The sequence below is a fragment of the Macaca thibetana genome, chromosome 9, assembly GCF_024542745.1.
Source record: "Macaca thibetana thibetana isolate TM-01 chromosome 9, ASM2454274v1, whole genome shotgun sequence".
Classification (NCBI taxonomy): Eukaryota; Metazoa; Chordata; class Mammalia; order Primates; family Cercopithecidae; genus Macaca; species Macaca thibetana.
In genome coordinates, this window is record NC_065586.1 from 110,358,965 (window position 1) to 110,384,250 (window position 25,286).

The 25,286-nt window shown below is 47.4% G+C and overlaps 1 protein-coding gene across 5 annotated transcripts in view; it reads left to right on the forward strand.

The window, feature by feature from the left end:
* The first annotated feature begins 1,982 nt into the window (after positions 1-1,982).
* Positions 1,983-25,286, forward strand: part of VWA2 (von Willebrand factor A domain containing 2) — a 48,668-nt gene continuing 25,364 nt past the window's right edge. The window contains exons 1-4 of one of the 5 annotated variants that reach the window (XM_050804231.1): positions 1,983-2,683; positions 12,280-12,341; positions 18,023-18,097; positions 19,300-19,433. In XM_050804231.1, coding sequence (XP_050660188.1) covers positions 12,290-12,341; positions 18,023-18,097; positions 19,300-19,433 — 261 coding nt within the window. In that variant the 5' untranslated portion in view covers positions 1,983-2,683; positions 12,280-12,289. The other 4 variants (XM_050804232.1, XM_050804235.1, XM_050804233.1 and 1 more) reach the window with 4 other exon arrangements.

Consider the following 25,286-nt stretch of genomic DNA (forward strand, 5'->3'; position numbering starts at 1 on the left):
GGCAATAGAGCGAGACTAAGTCTCAAAAATATTTCTCTGGGGTCCCCTTGGACAAGAGGGGGTCCTTTCAGTCAGTGGAGGACATGGAATTTTTTTTTTATTTCTGAGGGCATTTACTGTGTGCAAGTTACCAAGCATTGGGCTGCAAAGATGAGTAAGGTAAGCTCCTGGGAAGCAAGAAGCTTACATGCCCCTTACGATGATGGTAATTCATAATAACTTTGTTTTTTAAATCCTTGTAAATCTTCACAAAGGAAGGGATGTCATGGATGACAAAAGTAGTTACCCAGCTTTCTGCATAAAAAGCCTCCACACCTGCTGGTCACCCACTCATCACTCACCGGGGCCTGTGCCACCTATCTTCCCTCCTGTCGGCGTGCACATCCCGGACAGACCGATTATACATTGATGTGAAGTCTGAAGCAACAGGTATCTTCACTGTAGTTACACTTTCAGTTCTTCATAATCACGGAATGAAAATGTGAAATACTACCCCCACCCCCAAATTAAAGACACGCGAAATACTTCAGGAACAACCAGGGTTGAAATGTGGCTTCTCCAAGGTAAACCTGATTAGGCCAAAGTATGCTGGTAACTGTTAAACAGCATAACGGGTGCGGGGAGAGGGTTGTCATAGGTAGAATTTCCACTTTCTTGAGGACCTGGGGTTTGTCTTTGTTGGACATCTCTGGAGCAGCACAGGCCACTCACCCCATGTGACTATTGAGCACTTAAAAATGCAACCACTCCAAATTGAGATGTGCTTGTGAGTATAGAATACAACAGGATTGGCCAGGCGTGGTGGCTCATGCCTGTGTTCCCAGCATTTTGGGAGGCTGAGGCGGGTTGATTACATGAGGTCAGGAGTTCGAGACCAGCCTGGCCAACATGACAAAACCCCGTCTCTATTAAAAATACGAAAGTTAGCCAGGCATGGTGGCAGGCACCTGTAATCCCAGCTACTAAGGGGGCTGAGGCAGGAGAACCACTTGAACCTGGGAGGAGGAGGTTTCAATGAGCCAAGATTATGCCATTGCACTCCAGCCCGGGCAATAGTGAAAATGTGTCTCAAAAACAAACAAATGGACTTTGAAGACAGTATAAACATCTTTATTGATTACATGTTGAGATAATATTCTGGATCTTTAGGTTAATACTGAAATCCTGCTTGTCTGTTTCTTTTCACTTTCTTTTCTTTTTAAATGTGGCCACTAGAACATTGAAAATTACACACGTGGCTTACGCAGTATTTCTCTGGGGGCATTGCTGATGTAGAGGCAGAGACTATCCCTCCCCAGCAGTTAGACCTCAAGACCAACTGCTGTCCCCTGTGGGGATGGCATGCTGGTGGTACATTATGTCTGCTGCTCTGGTGTGGCCCTGTTTTCATTTTTGGGCGCTCAGTAAATGTTACTGGGATAAGTGAATTACAGGAATAAATGAGTCCCTCCCCCAGCCTCCTTCAATGAGGTTTGCAACATTAAAGTCACCATGGGCCACTTTCACTAGAAGCTGTCAATGTCGGGAGGCTTGGAAATTAACTGAGAACTACAGACAGGAAAGATGTAAAACAAATTATTTTCCTATCAAATTGACATTTACAAGAATAACAGGAAGGAGCATGGAAAAGAGAAAGCAGGTCAACCTTCCTTGAGGACAATTTGATAATATGCATCAAAAGTCTTAAAATTGTATAAAACCTGTATCCTAGAAATTAACCTTTTTGTAGTTTATTCCAAGGAAGTAATTGGACAAAAGCACAAATACATCTAATTGTATTAAAATGGAAAGTTTAATATTCAACAATAGCAGATAGGTTAGGTATGTTAAAACATTATGTAGTGGCTCAAAACATAGACATTCAAAAACAGGAAGTGGAAAATCTGAGTAATGTACATTTTGTATCGAATGAACTAAAAATACATAAATTTTTGCATAGATAGAATGACATTAGAAGAACATACACCATAATGTTAACAGTGATTATCTCTGGATGGTGGAAAATGAGTGATTTATCAGTTTGCTTACTGTTTTTTCTTGTGTTTATATGCAATGAACAGGCATGCACTGACAGTTTTTAAATGAAGTGTGGAAATTATAGATTGTGCAGTCATAGTCAACGTTCATTGAGAGCTTACTTTATATAAAGCACCATGCTGGGCATTGTGCTTTGTTTTTTTGTTTTTTTTTAAAAAATCAAATGCCCTCCAGACTTAAGGATGATGGCCAAAAGGTCCGCTTATTACCCAACTACAATAATAGGAGGCACAGGTAATTAAAGGCAATTGCCACGACAAATAGAAGAGATGCCAAAGTCAACATTTTTTCAAGGAGCTATAAAGCCCGCAGAGGAGTCAGCTGATGGCACAGTGTTCGCTGCTGCACCGCTCAGAGGCTGGGTGACCCGCGAAGAAGTAAGTACTTGTTTATTTGCAGACCTTGGCCGATTCAGCGAAAAACGCTAGGGGCTCGATGCACCTCCCTGGCGGTAGTGCCTCCGACCTCAGCCGGGTAGGGTCGGGTCGCGCCGCCCTCTCCCAGGAGAGACAAACAGGTGTCCCACGTGGCAGCCGCGCCCCAGGCGCCCCTCCTGTGGTGCCGTAGCGCCCCCTGGCCCGAGCCGCGCCCGCGCCTGTGAGCAGAGCTGCCCGGGCACCTAGCGCTGGTCGCCGCGCTCCTCCCGGTGAGTCCCAGCTTCATGTTGCCTCTGGCGCCCGGGTACCCATCAGCGCGGGCTGCCGATGACTGATTCGCGCTCCCAGGACTGGGGCCCCCTCTGCCCGGTCACCCCTACCCAGAGCACCCGGGCTGGGCGGCCCCGCCGAGAGTGCGGGCTTTGTTCGCATTGTCTGAGCGCACCTGAGTGCGGCCTTCCCGGGACGGCGGCGTCGGGGGAAGAGCGCACCTGGCGCGCGCCGGCCTTCTAGCCACTCGCGGTCCGACCCGGGCGAGCTGGTGAGGTTTTGGGAGGGGTGCGGTCAGCAGGTAAGGGGGTAGCGGCTCTGGGTACAGGGGTGGAGAAGGGCATGTATTAAACCCAAGCTGCCCGCCTGGCACAGTCGCGGGGCCTCCTTCCCTGGCGGCCGCGGAAAGGGACTCGCCCTTTGAATAAAGTATTTGGTGACATGCTCGCCTCCACCCCATACCCCATTACAGGACATGTACAGGTGTTAAGGGGACATGGGGCAGTTTTCCCAGGCAAAACGAGTGCCCCCAGCGAAGTGTCTGCAAGCAGAACCTGAGAGGGGCCGGCTGCCCTGAGAGAGTCCTCGCGCTTGGGCAGTGGGAAGTCCAGGGGTTTGTTGTGCTGGTGGCTTCCCCCACCTGGCTCAGCCCTGCTTCCTGCGTGTCTCCTTCCCTTCCAATAAGGCTAACAAAACTTTCTGTAGCTAAGCCGACTTTTCCCACACATCCTTCCCACCTTGGGCCCTTTGCCACCTGCTAGTACGGTGAATGAGAGAGTCTCAGAACTGCACCTTGAAAACTTGCTGGGGGCACCAGACAGAAGAGGAGGGAGGAGGGCACCTTGCCGCTTGTGATTGTGGAATCAAGGGCTCCAGCTGAGAGGGGCCTTGCGATGGGGCCACCATGCTACGCGTTTGATGTCTTGGAGATTGGAATAATTAGAATGTGTGCATTTTTCAAATTATAAGCTGCTTTAAGTAAAATCCCAGAACCTCTAAGTGTTTTATAGATTCAGTCCCAAAAATTCAAGGTCTCTTTTGCTCTTAAGGTGACACTATATTAAGAAATGTCGATTTATTGAAGAGTCAGGAAAGAGAAGGGAAGAGGTCAGAAAGGTACCACTAGAGTTGGCAAAAGCCACAGGCATGAATTTGTAAATGCTGCTGGCTTTCAGCAGACTGAAGCCATCCTCTCTTGTGACTGATGGGGGTACAGAGCTCCTCAGGCCTTACTCTTCTTTTGTAGAAATCCAGCCCAGAGCCGTCTCCTAGTAGTATAAGAATTTCTCAGGTTAGGTCCCCAGGCAAATCCCAGGTTGGAGAAGAGGATTGCTTGCCTCATCATCTCTGTCTGGCTGAAAACCATCAGTGTGTTTTCTTTAAATCTGGTTTTTGGTCTACCATCCAGAGATTACAGCCACTGTTTCCCCTCTCTTCAATAGGCACAAGCCCCTAGGATGAATCATAGTCAGAAGCCCATGTTTTTACGGATGAGAAAACCGAGACCCAGTTTTAGAGTGTTAGGTTCAAAGCACAATTGAGCAGAAGGTACTGATTTCCCATATACCTCCTGTCCCCACCCATGCACAGCCTCCCCTATTATCAGCATCCCCCACTGCAATGGTACATTTGTTCCAACTGATGAACCGACATTGGCACATCATTGTGACCCAAAGTTCGCAGTTTGCACTGGGCTTTGTCCTGTTGTACATTTTACATTTGGACAAATGTAAAATGACATAAATCTACCATTATAGTATCAAACAGCGTAGTTTCACTACCCTAAAATATCCTCTGTGCATCCTGCCCTCCCTACAATCCATGGTAATCACTGATCTTTCTACTGTCTCAATAGTTTTACCTTTTCCAGAATGTCGTATGATTGGAATCATGTAGTATGTAACCTTCTCAGATTGGTGTCTTTTGCTCAGTAATATACATTGACATTTCCCCTCCCGGCTTTTTAATGAGCATCATAAACAACAGAATCATTATTTGGCAGTGATGGCATCAGAGATAAGCTCCTGGTGAGAATGGCTTTTGATAATAACTCCCCTGACATGTGTGCATCTTACAAAGCATTGTCCTTGCATTCTCAGCACCTGGAAGGGTATTGAGCACAGGGCAGGTGCTTAATAATTTTTACTGGATAAATGAAATTTCATATAATTATAGCAAGGGGAGGGTCAGCAACACTACGAGGTTGTTTTAGAACAACCTCTCTTCTAGCCTCAAACTTTTGAGTTAACGTATCAGTAAATGAAAACCTAGTTTAATTGGGAGGGCTGCAACAGAATTGCTCATTTTAAATTTTATCTAATAAGGCTATTTTAAAATCAAACAAATCACCACCTCCCATCATCGAGGAAGCTATTGGAAGTCTCTTGGTGACTGTGCATGTGCATTCCCTGCAAAGTGTGTCTATATAACCCCAAGGGAGCACACTGGGAGAGCTGAATACATTTGAAGTCCCTTCCTTTCTGTGCCATTTCATCTTCTAAACAGCTCTGGACTGCTTACTTTTCCTCTTTCACCCACGACATTACCTGCTGACTTTCCTTGAATGTGATTACTACCCTCAGTCCTCCCCTTCCTTTCCTGGTCATGAGTCTCTTCTCTTGAACTGGATTTCCCCGCTCTCAAATTAGGAAACTTTGCCCTTTCCCTGGGAGCCTTCGCATTGTGGTTTCATGGGATCCTGGCGACAACCTTTCCAGGGAGATAGGATGGATGGTGTTACCTCCATGTTACAGAGAAGGAAATTGAGAGACTGAAGTGAAGAAATTTACCCAGGAGGCTCGTGCTCAGGTGTCCTGACATCAGATGGTTGCTCTTTTCAGTGCATATGCATACCGCATGCCTCCTAGTACCAGGTGCATCTGCGTGCCGATGCCTCTGTGTACCACATTCCTCTGTGTACCACGTTCCTCTGTGTACCACATTCCTCTGTGTACCACGTTCCTCTGTGTACCACGTTCCTCTGTGTACCACGTTCCTCTGCATACCGTGGTGCCTATGTGTACCGGTGCCTATGTGTACCAGTGCATCTGTGTACCGTGTGCCTCTGCATTCTGGTACCTCTGTGTACCGCATGTCTGTGTACCACGTGCCTCTGTGTACCAGTGCATCTGTGTACCGTGTGCCTGTGGTCATAGCTGAGAAGCCCTGGGCTGGACTCGAAGCTTGGGGTTTTCTTGCTCTGTGGCCTTGGGTCTCATCTTCTCCAAGACCATTTCCTCTTCTGTAAAAATGGAAATGGTAATATCTACCCTACAGGTGTTGTTGTTAAATGAAATGAATATACTAAAGGTAATGATAAACTTCTAACATCATTCATTTAGAAAGCGTTTTACTATTTAGCAGAGACTTTTCTACCCTGTGTCACTGAATCTTTACAACCAACACTGGGGGAGTTTATGAAACTGAGATTCTCCCCATTTGGCAGATGAGGAACTAAGGCAGGGGGAGGTTGTTGCTTGCAGTCACCCAGCTGCTAGGAGCAGAGCTAGGTTGGAATCCTGTCTCTCAACTTTGGGTCCTGTGTGTGTGCTCACACCTCAGGGCTAATCTGTGTCTCACACAGTGAATTCGGATTGTGTACAATTTAAAGCATTTTCAGATATCATCCGTCAAAACAAACATGAATTCTCTTCTGGCTAAAAATGTCTCTGCAGATGCAGAGAGTGGGAGGGCTTGTGATCTGTGCCTGTCTTCCCGGCTTTTCTCCCTCACCCTCCAGGGAATTCACATTTCCAGGGAAATGGCACGTAGTTCATTCCTTGCTGCTGACTTTTGGTTGTCAGGCCACTGGGTTCTGAAACTTGAATACTTTTAGGGGGAGCATGACTTTCCCCAAGCAGCTTTTAAAATGCTGTCTGCCATGTTAAAGTAGAAATGTGTCCTCCACATCTGCTGACACTCTGGACCCAAGCCAAATGTTTTGCCAAAGGTTACAAGAGGACTTACAGCGAAGACTTCCCCACCGGAGATTTTTACCTCTGATTTTAGCCTTCCCGTTCAGGTGTATGCTGTTCTTGTAAAGGGCTCCGATTTCCATCCTGCTGATTCGGAGGAGGCTGCCGAGGGCTAATCCATTTGGGACTGGAATTGCATTTTGTAAGGAGGTAGACATGGTTTCCTCTTTTTCCCTACACTCATTTCATTTCCGACGGTAGAGAAGGCAGACGTTATCCTGCAAGACTGCCTTCAGCTATCCCCAATCCAGCTCTTCTTTTTTTAAAAAAGTAGCTTTGTTTTGGCTTTTATTTCTTCCTGTGTCATGGGAAATATAATTCCTGGGTAATGCACAGTGGAAATTTTTGTGGCATCCTGCAGCAGACTTCACATGCCTGCTGTCCCAAGTGCAGCTAGTGCTGCGTGGCACCAGGATCCGAAGGCCACACTCTGATGAGGAGATCGGGGGCGTGGGGAGCATCTACATCCATGGATGAGAACTCCAGAAGCCAGAAATAACGCGTGGGATTAGCATGAGTAATGGAACAGAAGGGAACAAGGTGATGAGCGAGGTGGACCTGAGAATGGGTGGTCTGTTCCAGCCCCTGGCTTGCAGATCACTCCCAACTTCTTTGTAGGAAGCCATTGTAGGAAGCCAGAGGGCCCTGGCAAATCTCATCTTGTGCCGGATGGAGTGTGGGAGCTGCTGGCAGGTATCAGCCAGCGGGAGGGGGAGTGGGTGGAGGGACGGGACGGAATTGCCAACGTGCAGGATTCAGGGTGACAGATTTTTAAAACTGTGCTTCTGTGCTTCTGAACTGCCCTTAGTTCATAGCCTGTTTTCTGGAGCCTGGACTTCTGCCAGAGTGTCCCCTCTTACCGGCAGCCCCAGCACTTCTCCCTTGTTGAACATTCTGTGGCAGCTTTCCCCAGAACCGTGAAGGTGATGCTAGGAGGCCAGAATGGAATCTGATCCACTGATTAACTGTGTAAGCTGGGGCAGAACACTTCACTTCTCTGTGTCTCAGCTTTCTCGCCTGTGAAATGGGGATAATATACCCTCCCTGGCTGGCTGTGAGGATTAGGAGAGAAGACATGAAGGGCGGAGCCTGGTGGCAGGCACACAAGAAATGCTCATTACATGGTAGTAGCTGTTGATTTTTACTGTGGAATTCACCCTTAAAAAAAAAAAAAAAAAAGCTTTCCAGGTGTAGGGCTGTATTTTGGAGGTCAAATTAGTATCGTAGGAAAATTTTGATATGAGAGGGGAATAAGCTGCCTATTTGAGATGACTGGGTGGGAATAGAGTGCAAACAATACTTCACGAGCATCGCAATAGCATTCATTTCATTAATCTTGGTATAAAAAAGAATGCAGTGAACACAGTGAGTGCAACGATGCCCTGGAAGTGCCCCTCTAGCCCTCCTGCAGGAGGTATTCTGGTGTTTCATTTATCTAGCAAGCAAGGACCAGACATGTAGGTCTCTGGAGCTCCAGCAGAGACTAGATGCAGTCTGTAGTCTCAGGCATTTGCCACCTGGCAGTCAAGACAAACGTATCACCAGGCAGTTTCAGCATGGGCTGTGTGACGATAGGGGTTGTATTGAGGGGGACAGGAGAGGGAGGTGCCGCAGAGATTGCAGAGTCAACACCGTCTGATTGATCCAAACAACTAGGAGAAGGCATTTGACCTCCTGTGTGCATTTGCAGATTGCCAACATACATTCTATTTTAATGAGCAGAAACTTGGACGACTTTGGAAAAACATGCAGCTGGGCAAGCAGAGGCACATAGTGGATTGAGATCAAGCTGCTTAGGTTGGTCTCATAGCATGGAGGGAAGGGGCCTGTGTTTACTGGGTGCCTTCCTATGTGGCAGGAACCTTCTGTACTTCCTTCCACTTTATCCTCACAGCAGCCTGGGGAAGTGGCTGCTAGAGTCCTTGTTTTATAAATAATTAACAGGCCTGAGCCTTACTCTCCTGCCAGTGCCCAGGGTCAGAAGCTGTAACTCAAGAAGATCATCCTGAACCTAAGGACTAGAGACAGCATTGAGAAGCTCTTCACCGCATCCTCAATGCCTCGCCCCGGCGTGACTCACAGGTGGCAGGTGGGGGGCTTGCTCTGCCTCTGTGGTGTGGAGTAAGAGAAAAAGAAAAACAAAAAACATGTCCTTAGGGGAAAGGGAAATCATGAGTCTTCCTTGCTAGCATGCGCAGGGCTGGAAGCTAGCAGGAAGTGTGTGCTGCAGGCCAATATCCTTCCCGCCACCTTTCTCCCTTTGATCATGTCTGGAGAGGTCCTGACATCCTGGCTCTTGCCATGTTAGGTGTCTGATTTTCACTTAAATCAGGGGAAGACTTGAGCCTCTTAGTTATTTGAAGCAGGAAGACCCTGCACGAAGACTCGGCTGGCGGGGATATTTGTTTTATAATAGTTTATTTTAGGACTGCTTTGAAATCCAAGGAGCTCTATAGACTGTTCCAAGTGGTGCATATTCTAGAATTAGGTAGAATCTGGTGGCATGGAAATAACCATACAGCCTGAGAATATTGTGTGGTCAGTACATGCTCCATCCCCCAGGAGGACCACGCTCTGTGGCACCCTGGACTCCCTCCCCTGCCCCCAGCGAGATGATTGAAGGTCAGATGCATGATGAGAAGGTGGATCTCTGGAGCCTTGGTGTACTTTGCTATGAATTTTTAGTTGGAAAGCCTCCTTTTGAGGCAAACACATACCAAGAGACCTACAAAAGAATATCACGGGTTGGGCCGGGCGCAGTGGCTCATGCCTGTAATCCTAGCACTTTGGGAGGCCGAGGCGGTCATATCACCTGAGGTCAGGAGTTTGAGACCAGCCTGATCAACATAGTGAAACCCCATCTCTACTAAAAATACAAAAATTAGCTGGACATGGTGGTGTATGCCTGTAATCCCAACTACTCAGAAGGCTGAGACAGGAGAATCACTTGAACCTGGGAGGCAGAGGTTGCAGTGAGCCGAGACCGTGCCATTGCACTCCCACCTGGGTAACAAGAGCGAAAGAAACTCCATCTCAAAAAAAAAAAAAAAAAAAGAGTATCACGAGCTGAATTCACATTCCCTGACTGTAACAGAGGGACCCAGGGACCTCATTTCAAGACTGTTGAAGCACAATCCCAGCCAGAGGCCAATGCTCAGAGAAGTACTTGAACACCCCTGGATCACAGCAAATTAATCAAAACCATCAAATTCCCAAAACAAAGAATCAACTAGCAAACAGTCTTAGGAATCGTGGAGGGGGAGAAATCCTTGAGCCAGGGCTGCTATATAACCTGTCAGGAACATGCTGCTGAAATTTATTTTACCATTGACTGCTGCCCTCAATCTAGAGCGCTGCAAGAAATATTTATTTTACTGAGCACCTGGCAGTGCCTCAACCTCCCTATTCAGAAAGCTCCACATCAATAAACATGACAATCTGAAGTGAAATTAGCCACGAGAATTGTGCTGCTTACACTGGTTCATAATCTGGAGGCAAGGTTCCACTGCAGCTGCCCCCTCAGCCTGTGCCAGGCATGGTGTCCTCCCAGGAGACAAATCCAGAGTCTGGCTGTGGGGAAAGTGACCACTTCGCCCTGACTCGATTGGTTAAGGAGCTCTGCAGTAATGTTCCAAGTACCTGAGTGAGTGTGTAACATACTGGGTTGGCCAAGCCTAATAAAGCTGTTGGAATGAGGATGTGATTCAAGTGTGAAAATAAAGATTTTTGGCCGGGCATGATGGCTCACGCCTGTAATCCTAGCACTTTGGGAGGCTGAGGCGGGCGGATCACGAGGTCAGGAGATTGAGACCATCCTGGCTAACACGGTGAAACCCCGTCTCTACTAAAAATACAAAAATTAGCCAGGCACGGTGGTGGGCGCCTGTAATCCCAGCTACTTGGGAGGCTGAGGCAGGAGAATGGCGTGAACTCAGGAGGCGGAGCTTGCAGTGAGCCGAGATAGTGCCACTGCACTCCAGCCTGGGCAACAGAGCGAGACTCCATCTCAAAAAAAAAAAAGATTTTTGTACAGATTTGTATTTTTTTCCTCTGGTGGCATTCCCTTAGGAATGTTCTGTGTCTGTCCAGCACCCCGGCAGGCCTGGTTGGGTTTCTAGTCCTCCTTAACCACTTATCTCCCGTATGAAAGTATATAAAATAGGAACACATACTCTACTTCCATTTAGGGACTTGCAACGTCCACATCCCGGGTTCAAGCGATTCTCCTGCCTCAGCCTCCTGAGTAGCTGGGATTATAGGTGCCCACCACCATGCCTGGCTTATTTTTTGTATTTTCAGTAGAGACGTTTCACCATGTTGACCAGGAGTTGGCTGGTCGCGAACTCCTGAACTCAGGTGATCCACCTGCCTCAGCCTCCCAAAGTGCTGGGATTACAGGCGTGAGCCACCACGAAGGGTTTATTTTTATTTTATTTTTTATTTATTTATTTTTTTGAGATTACAGGCATGGGCTGCCGCGCCCAGCCCAAAGATCTTATTTTTTAAAAAACTTCAGAGTCATGGCATGTGTGTAAACTTTATGCAAATAAGTATGTCAAAAAAACAAAACTGAACTGGATATATCTTGAGGTCCACACATCATAGGTTCACGATGGAGACGGGGATCCAATGGGACTTTTAAAACTCTTAAGACAGCTTAGCCACATCGGGGCCCTTCTCTTCACTTTGTAAGGGAGGACCCACAGTCTCTCTCAAGGTCACAGGGCACCAGGATGAGGACTAGGGCCCCTGGGTTCATGTAGGCTCTCTGCCACCACGGGGCAGGTGTGGCTGCTGCCTGGGTGGTGAAGTTTTTTTTTAAAAAACTTCTTTAAAAATAATTTTTCTTGGCCAGGTGTGGTGGGGTGTACCTGTAGTCCCAGCTACTCAGGAGCCTGAGGCACAAAAATCACATTAAGTCCCCGAGGCGGAGTTTGCAGTGAGCTGAGATCGGGCTGCTGCACTCCAGCTAGGGCTACTGAGTGAGACTCGATCTCAAAATAAAAAAATAAAAATAAAAAATTTCCTCCTCCTTCAGCCAGATTATGATTCATAAATAATTTAGATGATTAGTGATGACTAGTGGATAATTTAGATAGTGCAGGCTTTCTTCAGATGTTGTCTTATCTAGGGAAAGTTTTGTTAACCGCATTAGAAGGTTTCAGAAGATGAGGACGTTGAAAATCAGATCTTCAGCCTGTTGAATTCTAACTCCTCATCAAGAAATGGAGACCCTAAGAAAGGAATGACTTTGCCCAGAGTCACATGGCTAGTCAGGACCCAGGCAGAGCCAACACCCCGGGCCTCTTAACTCCGGGGAGAGCAGGAGAGCACACCTTCCCAGGGCGTGTGGAGGGTGGGGTGCATTTGGGGGTGGATGAGAGAGGTATCCTGGGGAAGATGTTAGATTAGTGTCTAAAACGAAAGTAATTGGAGTAAAGTCTTCCATGACTTTTTGGGAACTGGAGACTTTTCCAGGCCACTGTAGTTATTGTGCTGAGGGCCTCCGGGGTCATATCTGTGACCTGGAAAAGGCTGAGTTGGCATCTTGTTTGGCAGTGTGACTTGGGGCGTTTACAGAACTAATTGCTGATTCTTTCCTTCTTTTCCCATCTCTGTAGTTATATCAACATGCCCCCTTTCCTGTTGCTGGAAACCATCTGTATTTTCCTGTTTTCCAGAGGTAAGTTGTGTTTATTGGTGGTGGGGAAGTACTGAGGTGTCGGGTGGAGGGGTTTCTTGCTTCAAATCCTGTTGATTTTCAATTCTAAAGGTCTCTTGAATCCACCTGCATCTCCCCTCCGTGGCTACCTCCCTAGTCTAAGCCATGTCATCTCATGTTTGGATCACTGCAGAAGCCTCCTGCTGGTCTCCCTGGGTCCCCTGTGGCTATTTCTTTTTTTATTTTTAAGTTCCAGGGTATATGTGCAGGATGTGCAGGTTCATTACATAGGTAAATGTGTGCTATGGTATGTGCCATGATGGTTTGCTGCACCTCTCAGCCCATCACTTAGGTATTGAGCCCAGCATACATTAGCTGTTTATCCTGATGTTCTCCCTTTCCCCACCCCACCCCACCCCACCCCTCAACAGGCCCCAGTGTGTGTTGTTTCCCTCCCCATGTCTATGTGTTCTCATTGTTCAGCTCCCACTTACTTTATTTATTTATTTATTTATTTGAGATGGAATCTCGCTCTGTCACCCAGGCTGGAGTGCAATGATGCGATCTCTGCTCACTGCAACTTCTGCCTCCCGGGTTCAAGCGATTCTCCTGCTTCAGCCTCAGCCTCAGCCTCAGCCTCCTGGGTAGCTGAGATTAGAGGCACGCACCACCACACCCGGCTAATTGTTATATTTTTATATTTTTAGTAGAGACGGGGTTTCACTCTCTTGGTCAGGCTGGTCTTGAACTCCTGACCTCAGGTGATCTGGCTGCCTTGGCCTCCCAACATGCTGGGATTACAGGTGTGAGTTGCGGCGCCCGGCCCTCAGCTCTTACTTACAAGTGAGAACGTGCAGTGTTTGGTTTTCTGTTCCTGCATCAGTTTGCTGAGGAGAATGCCTTCTGGCCCCATCCATGTCCCTGCAAAGGACATGATCTCGTTCCTTTTTATGGCTGCATAGTATTCCATGATGTATATGTACCACATGTTCTCTATCCAGTCTATCATTGATTAGGTTCATTCCATATCTTCACAGTGGCCATTTCGAAATGCAAATCGGATCGTGTCTGGACCCCTCTTCACCCCCAAATAAAACTTTTCAGTGACTTTCTGTGGCTTTTTTTTTTGTTGTTTTTTGTTTGTTTGTTTGTTTTTGAGACAGTCTGGCTCTGTCGCCCAGGCTGGAGTGCAGTGGTGCGATTTCGGCTCACTGCAAGCTCCGCCTCCCGGGTTCATGCCATTCTCCTGCCTCATCCTCCCGAGTAGCTGGGACTACAGGCGCCTGCCACCATGCCCGGTTAATTTTTTTTTGTATTTTTAGTAGAGACAGGATTTCACCGTGTTAGCCAGGATGGTCTTGAACTCCTGACCTCGTGATCCACCCGCCTCGGCCTTCCAAAGTGCTAGGATTATAGGCGTGAGCCACCACTCCCGGCCAACTTTCTGTTGCTCTTAAGAGGCTTTGTCTCATCTTACCCCCTGGCCATCGTGAGTCCCCTCTGTGCCCTTTGCACAACAGCCCACTCTCCTTCCAGTCCTGCCCTGCATCCTTGCTCCCCGCCACCAAAAAGGTTCTGAATTATGTTGCCCCTCTGCTTGGATCACCCCCTCGCCCAAACACTGCCACCCTGGCAAACTCCTCCCCATCCTTTGGCCCCAGCTCAATTCCCCTGGGACCTCTAGATCATGTCTCATCCCCTCTTCAAACCCCTTGTAGTCCCTGCTCTGTAGCACTTAACACAGACATGAGTTTTGTGTGCATTTTAAAATGACATCTTTTCCATAAGACGTAAGCTCTTCAAGGAAAGAGACTGTACATTCTTTAACATTATTTATTCACCACTGTATTATTTCAGGGCCTGCACTGGGCAGGGCTCACAGTTTATGCTCCAGAAATAGATTAATAAATAAATAATGGAGCAAATTCACTTTCTTTTTACTTCCCACTTTGTCCCTTTCAAGTTCTAGCCTCTTTGAAATATGAGAAGGTAGGAAGGAATTAATGTGTCTGCAGATTGTTGTCTTATAAGTAAGAACAGGTGGACTGGGTGGCCAAGCTGTCCCAGCCTTGTGAGGCTCGGGATCCTCTTCTGTAAAGCCAAGGGGTTGCACAGTGGCCTCTGGGATTCTTTTTTGCAGTTCCTCCCTGGTCTGTGTTTCCATGAGTAGATATTTGTTCTCTGCTGAATTGGCTAATGTTAACACCTGCCTGTTTCCTGGAACCTCGCGGGCATCAGAAAGGCTGGTGGCTCCAGCCTGGCTGCCCAGCCCACCTGTTTCCCTCTGTCTCGAAGCCAGGTGGGGTGGATGGAAAGTGTAACACAGCAGCTTCATGGCCAAGGGGTTGGGGAGTGGTGAGATGTGTTTGGGGCCAGGGCCTGAATGAAGTCTCTGCAGTCCCGGGCACAGTCCAGGTTCTGTTCCAGCTTGTCATGGACCTTTGCCTTCTGTGGCCCTGTCCAGCCTCCCGATCGCGATCACATACACTTGATCTGATCATCCTTGGGTTGTGCAGATGAGGCAGGGGAGGCCCAGAGAGGCCCTGTGACCTGCCCAAGGTCACACAGCTATGTGGCAAAGCTGGGACTAACACCCAGTTCTCCCTACTCCTGGGCTGGCCGTACCACTCGGCTTCTCTGGAAAGATAAGAATGTACAAAAGTTCTCTCTCAGACTTGGCTGTCACATCTGTAAAGTGAAAGAATTTGACTAGATTAGTGATTCTCAACCCTGCCAGCTCAATAGTGTCACCCATCCTGCAGATTGAAGTTCCGGAGTCTAGGCAGCTGGTCTTCAGGGGGGCTTCTGACTTGGTTGGAAAAAGCAGCAGCAATCACACATGAAGCAGCCGCCTGTTCAGGGGGAGCCTCTGCAGTCCTGAGGACATTTCACAGGGAGCATGGGGGATGTCACCCGGGCTCAAGGTGGGCTCACCTGAAGCCTGCCACCTGCCATGACAGCTGAGCACAGGGCACAGAGGCATAGTGAGCTGAACGACATCTTTAGTGAGTGGTCTCTGCTCACAGAGCTCCCCTACCTTCCCATCCTGGGGAGATGGCTGGCCTGCCTTCAGCTGGAGAATTTGCTGGTAACATATTTAAAAAGAAACTGTATTTTTCCATTCTTTGTGGGGTCTTGAGGATTCCTCAGCTACTGGGCCCTTTGCCAGGAGAGTAATTCACAGGCTCAGTTCAGGAAACTTTAGGGCCTGTGTGTTGTATGCAGAGGGCTGGACGAGGCTCTGTGGAGGACTGGGTGGAAATGTTCCTGCCCTCGGGGAGCTTTCAGGCAGCCAGGTGAGGGGCTCGTGGGAACAGCATCACATTATGGGGTGGGCTGCAATGGGCCCAGGCGTTGGCATGGTTGTGATCTCTGAATGCAGTGAGCAGAAAGCCTGTAATTCTTTTTTTTTTTTTTTTTTTTTGAGATAGAGTCTTGCTCTGTTACCCAGGCTGGAGTGCAGTGGCATACTCTTGGCTCACTGCAACCTCCGCCTCCTGGGTTCAAGTGATTCAACTGCCTCAGCCTCCCGAGTAGCTGGGATTACAGGTGCCTGCCACCACACCCAGCTATTTTTTGTATTTTTAATAGAGATGGGGTTTCACCCAGTTGGTCAGGCTGGTCTCGAACCCCTGACCTCAGGTGATCCACCTGCCTCGGCCTCCCAAAGTGCTGGGATTACAGGCCTGAGCCACCCTGCCAGCCTGTTTTTGTTTTTGATGCTGCCCCTCCCTCTGTCCCAATAGCTGCCATGGATTTTCTTTTCTTTAATTATGTCTGCTGTCTTTCTTTCTAGTCTAAGTCTTGTTTCTGTCTCTGGTGGCAAAACAGCAGCAGCAGACTGTGCCAGATCTAATGAGAGAGATTTGTCCGGCAGCTTTTGGCTGTGGAGCTGACTGCTGGCTCAGCACATTGACTTAGAATCTCCATGAGTAGAGATTGAGGGGAGGAGGGAGTATTAGGTGAGCAGGAACTGTCTGCTCAAAGATACAGTATGGAGAAAGACTAGTTTAGTTTGCATGGGGGACTAATGAATGGGAAGGAGCTGGGAAAGATAGAGCTGGAACCAGCCAAGAGGGTGCCGAGTTAGCAGGTTGACCAATAACGTGGGTCCTTGCTGTCACTCCCCCAGACTGAAACCCTCTTTTGGAGTCTGTCTTGTCATCGCTTTCCTGGCAGTTGCAAACCTTGAGACCAGGTGCCCTGTACTGTGTGATTCCTCCTGTCCTCCCTGCTGTTTCTCCTTCACCTTTCTTTACAGTAGGCCCCATGCTCGTCTGCCACTCAGGTTCAAACAGTTCTCCTGCCTCAACCTCCCGAGTAGATGGAACTACAGGTGCCCACCAACACACCTGGATAATTTTTATATTTTTAGTAGAGATGGGATTTCACCATGTTGGCCAAGCTGGTCTTGAACTCCTGACCTCAGGTGATGGGCCCACCTTGGCCTTCCAAAGTGCTGGGATTACAGGCGTGAGCCACCACACCTGGCCTGCTCGTGTTCCTTCATCTGCCCCATTTCCGTGACCTGGCCGCTCCTAGGCTCTGCCCCTCTAGCTTTGGTTCCTCTGTGTTTAGTCGCTGCACATGGACATTTACAAAGCATCTGAGTGTACTTCTCTTCTGCCACTAGACACCTACCAGCTGCAGTTGCGGAGAGGATTTTGGCTTTTCCAAACGTCCCTTCTGGGGACCCCTTATTGTCTTCAGGACTTCCATCATGGGTGGCTCACTGTTCCGCAATCCTGTGACCTCCTCGGCGTCTTACCCCTGCCTTCCAATGCCCCCTCCCCTCTCCCCTCCCCTCTTTGTCACCGAGTCTCGCTGTGTCGCCTAGGCAGGAATGCAGTGGCGCAATCTCCGCTCACTGCAACCTCCGCCTCCCAGGTTCAAGCAATTCTCCTCCCTCAGCCTCTAGAGAAGCTGGGACTACAGGCACACACCACCATGCCCAGCTAAGTTTTGTATTTTTATTTTTAAATTTTATTATTTATTTATTTATTTTGAGACGGTGTCTTGCTCTGTTGCCCAGGCTGGAGTGCAGTGGCCGGATCTCGGCTCACTGCAAGCTCTGCCTCCCGGGTTCACGCCATTCTCCTGCCTCAGCCTCCCGAGTAGCTGGGACTACAGGCGCCTGCCACCATGCCTGGCTAGTTTTTTGTATTTTTAGTAGAGACGGGGTTTCACTGCGTTAGCCAGGATGATCTCGATCTTCTGACCTCGTGATCCACCCACCTTGGCCTCCAAAAGTGCTGGAATTACAGGCATGAGCCACCACACCTGGCCATGAAGGCAGTGAGATGTATTTCCTGAGGGGCCTGGCAGGGGTAGTGAGGGAGCTTCCAAGGATGTGTCTAGAGGTCGTGCAAGGAGCTGCACTCCCAGGAGACTGCGGTTATTACACCTGACCAGGGACAAAAGTTTTCAGAATCACAGGCTCTCTAGAGCTCCACTGTGTGTTATTTTTATTCTTTTATCTTAAAACTACCCACATTTAAATACAAAGATACCTCACAGAAGTGAGGTAATTGGGGGGTTTCTTTATGTTATCCATCTGGTAATTTTTGAAATGCAAGAATCATCACTCCCCCACATTCTAGGTTTCTCTGCTGTTACCTGTTCAGTCCGGTCACTTAATGTGGAGATTGAGCCTCCTCCCCTCTCAGCATTTTAATGGTTGCTTCTGGTGTTTTCTCTCCTAGTGCCCCCATCTCTCCCTCTCCAGGAAGTCCATGTAAGCAGAGAAACCATCGGGAAGATTTCAGTTGCCAGCAAAAGTAAGCCCAGGTTCTTCTTAACCCTCTGGATGCCCACTCAGACCACTCAGACCTCTGCATGAGGGACTGGAGGAGAACTGTGTTCTCCCAGAGAGTTTCTGCCCCTTTCCCGTCTTTCTTTCATGCTGTGGCCAGAGTCATTTCCCCCAAACAGCGACCTGACCAAGTTACTTGGTTTAAAAACAAACAAAACTGGGTGCCTGTAATCCCAGCTACTCGGGAGGCTGAGACAGGAGAGTTGCTTGAACCCACGAGGCGGAGGTTGCAGTGAACTGAGATTGCGCCATTGCACTCCAGCCTGGGCAACAAGAGGGAAACTCCATCTCAAAAACAAACAAAATAGCTCAGTAAACCTTTTTTTGTTTTGTTTTAAAGACAGGGTCTTGCTCTTGTTGCCCAGGATCTGCAGTGCAATGGCACAATCTCAGCTCACTGCAGCCTCGACCTCCTGGGCTCAAGCAATCCTCCTGCCTCAGCCTCCCAAGTAGCTGGGACCATAGGCATGCATCACGCCCAGCTAGTTTTTGTGTTTTTAGTAGAGACGGGGTTTCGTCATGTTACCAGGCTGATCTTGAACTCCTGAACTCAAGCAACCCACCTGCCTTGGCCTCCCAAAGTACTGAGATTCCAGGTGTGAGCCACCATGCCCAGCCTTAGTAAATCTTTATTATTGAATTACTTGGCCTGTGTCTCAAGGTTTTCTGTTATCTGCTCACCAGGTGATGGAGTGGCTACCTGCCATGCCCATCTCCCACCATATTCCTTCCTTTTCCACCTTAATCAGTATCCCTCCACATGACTGCTGTTACTGCTACTGAACTCTTGGGTAATATGGCCTCACATATCAGGGTGCCCGTGTCCACACTAGATTGTGGCCCTCCAAGGCCTGGGACCAAGCCTTTTCAGTGCTGCTCACTGGCCCAGTAGACCCCCTCATAGAGCTTAATTGGCATTGTTGAACTAGGTTCTTCCATTATCATAACACAAAGGCTTTCATGTGAGGGCCTATTTGTGGGCATCACACCCATGGTGCCTGTGCTTCCTGCTTCAGAGGAGGGCCGCCTTCTGCAGGTTAGTTCTTCCCTTTCATGCTAAGAGGGGCAGCAGCCTGGCCCACCACAAGGCTGTTTATGCCTTCACTCTGCTTCGGAAGTGAGACCCACTTGCTACTGGTTGTCACCTGTCTGTCCCGCTCTCCCTAGTGATGTGGTGCTCCGCTGCAGTGGACATCCTGTTTCTGTTAGATGGGTCTAACAGCGTCGGGAAAGGGAGCTTTGAAAGGTCCAAGCACTTTGCCATCACAGTCTGTGACGCTCTGGACATCAGCACCGAGAGGGTGAGTGCAAGTCTTTGTAGATGTTTGTGTTAGGGCGTCTTCTGTGATAAGGGACAGAAACCCGGTCTCAAGCAGAGGAGGCATCTACTGGCTTGTGGAGCTGGGAAGACCAAGGGGCTGAATCCTGCTTCCTGGCATGGTGGGATCCCAGGGCTGAGTTGAGGCTATAAGGCATCTTTCTCTCTCTCCTTTTTTTCCCCCTTCTCTCAATTTTGTTTTCTTTTGGTTGACTTCCTTCCCAGACAGGTTTTCCTGACATAGCCAAGTTGTCCTGCATTGTTCCTCAAGCTAGTGACCCCAGTAAAAATTAAGGGGACTTTTTTCTCTATAGAGCAGGTCAGAGCCCCAGGTCACATGATAATCTACTGACCAATCACAGCAGTCAGAGGGAAAAGAGTTTCTGGCCAGACCACAGTCAAGAGCGCTGCCATGTTTTTGGGGTAGGGGGTGGATTTGGCCTTCTAGAAAGAGAGGTTGGGTTGTATTTGCAGAACAGTGGGAAAGGGAAAGCATGCTAAGCAGACTAAAGCTGTTACTACCTCAGCAGACTGAACATGAAACACAGCTCCTACCCTCTCTTGCACTTGAGAGAAACTACTCCTGCTTGAGTGGATCCAGACAGTATCCTCATTTCTTGTTCTTCAAATAGTAGGTCTTAAATATAGCAGAGTGTGGTAGCTATGGCTCTTATTTCTAAAAGGGGCCTTTTTTTTTTTTTTTTTTTTTTGAACAATCCAACAGAAAAATGGGCAAGGAACAGAGACAATTCCCAGAAAATGAAACACGCAAGGCCTTTAGGCATACAAAAAGAAGCCCAACCTCACTCACTCAGAGGGTCAGCAAACCCTCTGCCTAACATACAGTTTTTCACTTACTGGGTTAGCAAAAAAAATCCTAAATTTGGTGACATGCTTCACTGGCAAATCTTGAAAGAAACTGGTGTTCTCATACACTGCTGGTGGAGTGTGAAATGGTGCAGCCTCTGGGGGGAGTCGAATAGTATTCATCCCAGTTACAAAGGCTTGGATCCTTTAACCCAGCAATTCAACATCAAGGAATTTATTCTACAATACACACGCCCATGCAAAATAGTACCCATACAGAGTTATTCATTGCAGCATTATGTGTATAAACTGTAAAAGATTTCAGGCAATCCAGACGTACATTGAGGGGGACAGATACATCCATTATGATGCATTCATACACTGAAACACTAGCCAGCTCCAGAGAGCGAGTGAGGAAGCTCTCTGATATGGAAAAACACCAGAACGAGCGAAGTGTCAAAGTAAGGTGCAAAGGGTGTGTATGTTACTTTCTATGTAAAAGATAAGGGGAGATGAATGAAAATCTATCTTTATATTTTCCTGTATCTGTATACACTCTGGATGGATTTGTAAGAGGCCGAGAACAGTGGTTTCATTAAGGGGGAGGTTGGGAAGTGAGTTGACAGAGCACAAGGCCAGAGGGAGACTCATCAATACAGACTCATCAATACAGACTTAAATATTTTCTGGATTTTTGAATCATGTGAACCTACTCAAAAGTCAACTTAAAAATTAAGAGAGGCCGGGCACAGTGGGTCACGCCCCCAGCACTTTGGGAGGCTGAGGCAGGCGGATCATGAGGTCAGGAGATCGAGACCATCCTGGCTAACATGGTGAAACCCTGTCTCTACTAAAAATACAGAAAATTAGCCAGACATGGTGGCATGTGCCTGTAGTCCCAGCTACTCGAGAGGCTGAGGCAGGAAAATCGCTTGAACACAGGAGGCAGAGCTTGCAGTGAGCTGAGATCGCACCACTACACTCCAGCCTGGGTGACAGAGTGAAACTCCATCTCAGGAAAAAAAAAAAAGATTAAGAGAGGATGTAGCCTGGAAAAGCCGTCATTACTTGGATGAGAGACCAATTGCATACAGGTTGAGGAAGGAAGTGGTTTTCCAAGATAACATTCCTAGATTAATCCTAGTAAAACCTCTAGGATTTAGGAGAATACATGGCTTTTAATGAGGGTCAGATTTTCTGCAGAATGGTGTGTCGTTTTTTTAGCTGGAGCACACTACCTGGACCTTAGACCGTCTTGTACCTGAGGACTCCTTAGCAGCATCATTCCATCTAGGCACAAGCAGCCCAGAAGTTTTCTAACCATGATGTTAAACCAGCATAGACCCTGAAAGGGCTGGGCCAAAAAGTGCCATTTCCCCACCATCCTCTGCACAGGACCCTGTTTTAAAAGAGTTCCTTATAAAGTGTCACTAGTTACTCATGGAGGAATAACAAAAAGAGAACTAGCATGAAGATTAAACATTGTTGACCTCGGCATTGATGTAACGTGTCCTGAAATGAGTAGCCTGGAGACCCTGGGGTTGGCTAGTTGGGAATGTAGGGTCCTGTGGATTATTAGTGTGTGTTTCACAGATGAGGGAGCAGGCTCAGAGAGGCTAAGTGACTGTCGAGGGTCACACAGCAACCTCAGGAGAGAGCTAAGTGTGGAAGAACTGGGGCTCTTGACTCTCAGCCCAGGACTTGCTCCATTAGGCCATTTGTCTTAGCCCTCAAAATTCACACCTTGCTATCACACAGCAAATGGCCAGCAGTGTGGCAGTCTGTGTGTGTGTGTGTGGGAGTGGTGTAAGAAAACCGTGACAAGAAATTTCCTGGCTGATGCTATTGGGAGCAGATCCCAGAGTTCAGGGAATTTAACCTGGGCATTGCTGGACCACATCTAGAAAGTGTCATTGAGTTCTGGGGGCTGATTTCTTGGTTAGACATGGGCCAGTCAGTGCCCATGAGGGAGCCAGGACAACCAGAGGCCTGGAAACCTCTATGAATGAGGGAACCTGAGGATCATTTTCATGTGAAAGAGAGCAGACAATGGCTCTGTGTTTTAAGGGTAGAATCTGGGTGTTCAGGGAGTTAGATTCAGGCTTAACCTGAGAAAAGCTTTCTCGCAGCAAGACTTGAGAAGCAGAGGAATTGAGTGTTTACTTGGGTGAGTGAATTAGTGTGTTGACCCCCAAGGTCAGGTGGACCCCTTGGCATGCTGCAGAAGGGTTTTTGCATGAGGGCGATTTAAGATGGTTTAGTCTGACTTGTGGCTTCAGGCTTTATGTTTTTGCTGCTGCATTTTTTTTGTTTGTTTGTTTGTTTTGTATTCTCTTTTTGTTATCTCCATGTACAAGGGATTTCATTTGTGCCGTGTTTTACTTGCTTTAACTTTAGTTTTCAAGAAGAAATGTCAGGTAGCTGTAAATTAAGACTTTTATGGATGCTCTGTTGTTAAGGTGGATTTAAGGTGTTTGAAGTCTTCCTCTTAACACTTAAAAGCTGAGAGGTTCACTTCCTGGCTCTAATGTAGTGACTGGGGCAGAGTGATTATGGCTGGTGAGATAGCTGGGCGGGCCTGTTTCTGAGCATACAGTAAACTGAAGATAAAAGGCAACTATTTTGTTCCCAAACCACCAATTAAACAAAATGCTTTAACTACTGACTTAAGCTGCTTCCTTCTTGTTTTGAAGTTATATTTCTTCCTGTTTAACTCAAGTAAACACACCCAGCTCTTGGTCTCAGGAGAGGTTATTTTTTCAACTAAGTAATTCATTCACATGGGTTCAATAAAAAGATGTACAGTGAAAAGTCTCCCTTTCACCCACACATTTTCCATTTGGCCTGTCCCTCAACTTGTGTTCTTGAGTCTTTTCCAGAATCACTTTGTGCAAAGACAGGCAATGTGAATAAATATTCTTCTTTCTCCCTTATTACACAAAGGGTAGCCTACCACACACATTGTTCTCTCATGCCTTTTTTCTCCTCTTATTTTCTTGGAAATCTTTTCATATCTGTATACAGGTATAATTTTTTTACAGGTCATTAAAATGTTTCATCATAAGGATTTATCAAGGTCTAATTAACCCCTAATGATGGATATTTGCTGTTACAAATATATTGTGATCGTGTAAATAACATGATTTCACACGTACAAGTAGGATACATTTCCAGTAGCCCTATGCATTTTTTTTTAATTTTCTTTTTTTAAATTTTCAATAAATATGTAAAAATTGCCCTCCATGGATGCTGTACCAATTTACATTTCTACAAGCAATGTTTGCGAATGCTCGTTTCACCCTGGAAACATCGTATATGGTTTTTTGCTAAATGGATGGGGAAAAATGCTATTTCATTATGGTGAGCCCAGGTATCTTTCCATTAAAGAGTTATTTGTATTTCCTGTTCTGTGATCTCTGTTCAAATCCTTTGCCCATTTTCTGTTGGATTGTTGGTCTTTTGTAGGTTGATTCTCATTTTTTTATATATTGAGGAAGCTAACCCTTTAACATGAATTGCACATAATTTTTCCATTTTGTCTTTATTTTTTTATTCCGTTAAGGTATGTTTCATCCCACAGAAGTTGTTTTTTTTTTGGTGCATTCACATTTATCAATCTTTCCTTTATAGCTTCTGGATTTTAAGTAATAGAAAGTAAGGTCTTTTTACACATTGAAATTTTAGAAATTCTCCTGAGGTTTTCTAGAACTTTAATATTTAGATTTTTCACCCCAAAATCTTGAATTCATTTACAGTTTATCCTTTATTTTTTGTAGATTGCTCTCCAGTTGTCCCAGTATCATTGACTGACTAGATCATCTTTTCCCCCTGGTTTGAGATGCCCCTTTTTAATCACACACTAACTTCAAGGAAAACCTAGGAAGCTCTCCTTCCCAGAAGCTTCTTCCCGAGATCACCTACTGGTCTGTCGTCCTGTGTCCATCTCCCCCATGTGCCCACTGAAGACTGAGATTTCATTCTGCTTAAGGTGCCGAAGAGCTCCTCCCCAGAGCACCCTGCCTGCAAAAGGGAACCCCACCCAGCTGATCTGGAGCAGATGCCGCCGGCCTGGTGTGGCAGGGCGTTTCCATCATCTCCCAAGTCCCAGGCCTGTCGAGGGAACGGCAGTGAGGGAATTCAAGTGAGGAGCAGAGGGCAGCATCATTGCTTAAACATGACTCACTTGGCCCATTTGCACTCTTGGCCAGAACTAGGGTTAGTTTTGAGAATAGTAACAGAGAATGTTGTTTCTCCAGGGGTTTTGGAGAACCAATGATGAGGTGCAGGCCTTGGGCCCTCGGGAGGAAACCTGAATGTTTGTAGCCTTCTCTGCTCAAGACATGCTAGTGCTTGAAGGATCCAGAGAGCGACTTTACTCAGTTTCCTTTCTCCAGTTTTGCAAGGCATTGGATCTCCTGTGGCCTCCTCAATTAGGACACAAAATCTATGTGGATTCACCAGTGTTCTCCTTCATTACAGAAGAACTTCAGCCCCAATGCTGGTCGTCTCAGTTGTGGATGCTGATTGTCCCCCAGGTCTGACTGTGGTCTAGAGACCTGGACTTTCTCTAACTTGGCAGGAGCAGGTCTGGCGGGGCTGACCACCCAGTCAAGGACTGGGTTGTGGGGTGGCTGTGCTTAGTGATGAGTTATCAGTGATGGTGGCTGTGGTTAGCTTCGCAGCAGCCCCAGTTGGGTCAGTAAGTGTTTTGCTGCTGGCCTGTGCTGGCTGCTAAGAAGGCAGGAGTTATAACTGGGTCTTAGGGAAGACCATAAGCACAAAGTCCGATGGCCTGGCTGCCTTTCTTACTAGTCCTGGGCAAGTAAGCATTTGCCTTGGGCCAGACGTATATATTCTCCACATTGGGATTTCTCCACCCATAATGTGGGTGTTAATAGTGACTCTGTGGATTAAATGAGATAGTGCATGAAACTGCTCAAGACAGCAGTGGCAGCTGGGAGGCAGTTTGTAAAAGTGAGCGGAGACCCTGCCCTAAAGATTCACAAGCTCAGCTGAGAACACTGGCAGA